This window comes from Rhagoletis pomonella, unplaced genomic scaffold (genome assembly GCF_013731165.1).
Source record: "Rhagoletis pomonella isolate Grant_MI unplaced genomic scaffold, Rhpom_1.0 Rhpom_scaffold_00001, whole genome shotgun sequence".
Lineage (NCBI taxonomy): Eukaryota > Metazoa > Arthropoda > Insecta > Diptera > Tephritidae > Rhagoletis > Rhagoletis pomonella.
In genome coordinates, this window is record NW_023458555.1 from 43,367,162 (window position 1) to 43,368,585 (window position 1,424).

General features: G+C 44.0%; 2 protein-coding genes across 3 annotated transcripts in view; both read right to left on the reverse strand.

Moving 5' to 3' along the window:
• The window catches only part of LOC118744385, a 38,120-nt gene that overhangs the window by 11,424 nt on the left and 25,272 nt on the right, over positions 1-1,424 (reverse strand). The gene's annotated exons all lie outside the window — the stretch shown is intronic.
• Positions 242-851, reverse strand: LOC118744383 (cytochrome b-c1 complex subunit Rieske, mitochondrial-like). Its single transcript, XM_036477372.1, has one exon. The coding sequence runs from the start codon at positions 803-805 to the stop codon at positions 242-244; it is 564 nt and encodes a 187-aa protein (XP_036333265.1). The 5' UTR covers positions 806-851.

Sequence of the window (1,424 nt, forward strand, 5' to 3'; positions counted from 1 at the left end):
TTTTTTGCACTTGTATTTGCCAAAAGTTCTTCAATGGCTCAGCGCCTGTGAGTCATTCGCAACCGTATGCTGCGCATGCCGCATTATACTAAAGCAGGACTTTCGACATAAGCTACTATTCCATACGAACACGGAATTAAAAACAAGGATAGATGTAATTTAATACACTATTAATATTTAACTTTGCTTGACAAGTGCGCGCCGTTTCCCCTATTTGTTTTTCGCCTGCCACAATATCCTCTTAACCTACAATCATGGTATGCTCATCAAGGTACTCATATTGTGGCACTTCTAAATTAAGCGGTGCAGGGCCTTTGCGTACACGCCCAGACGCATCGAAGTGCGAGCCATGGCAAGGACAGTAGTAGCCACCGAAGTCGCCTGCATTTGCAATTGGCACACAACCCAAATGTGTGCAGACACCGATCACCAACAGCCTATGTGGATCCTTGACGCGTTTATCATCTGACTCTGGGTCGCGTAGGGTCGATATTTTCACCGAACGCACACCCTGGATTTCGGACTCGGTGCGATGTCGTATGAAAAGTGGTTTACCTCGCCATTTGAACGTAACCGACTTGCCCTTTAACTTGATTTCGATCTGGGCCATAGCTAGTACATCGGCTGATACGCCCATGGAATGTACGAACATGTTCACTATGCCTTTGGCGGCATAACAACTCCCGATAACGCCAGCGGCGACCATCATGTAAGAGAAGGCTTTGCGCTGTTCTGCACAGTTATCGTGTGGATCATCTGGATTCGTTGTTTCACGGCGATAGTCGGAGAAGTCTGGCACATTCATATCGTTGTGCAGCAATCGCAGCGATTGCGAGAGTGGTGGAAATGGTAGTGCTGTCGACTTGAACGGCAAGATCATATGTACTGTTTTAATATGCGCTCCACGCGGTACCATATATGCGGCAAAAGTGGATATCCGCGTGCATGGGAACTGAAAATCCGTTACCAAAAGTATCGTTTGTTTGTTGAGAGCACTTTTCCGCGAAAGAGTTTAACCGGAGGAACGGATGCGCCCATGGGCGTCGCTACGTAGGGGCTGGGGGCTCGAACCAATCTCTTGTTATTCTTGTACTTACAAATATCGGACCAAAGTTATAATACCATTTCATGCTCATGAAAGGTATAGTTTTCAGATTTCAAATCGGTGAAGTAGGTAACAAAATATAAATTTAAATATTTTCTTAACTTCTTCCCAGCGTATCTATTAAAATGTCATTTTCAAAAATTTCATGCATTGCTATGCTATGTCATTCCATCTCAAACATACTAGGGGTATTCTCCAAATATTGCAAAGCCATTGCACGTAGCACGGATTGCATGGATTGCATAACTTGCAAACACACAACAACAAAATATCGGGTGATTTTTTTGAGGTTAGGATTTTCATGCATTAGTATTTGACA

Bases quoted from the DNA above. Each gene is read 5' to 3' on its own strand.
- LOC118744383 (XM_036477372.1), bottom strand. From the start codon at position 805: ATGAATGTGCCAGACTTCTCCGACTATCGCCGTGAAACAACGAATCCA.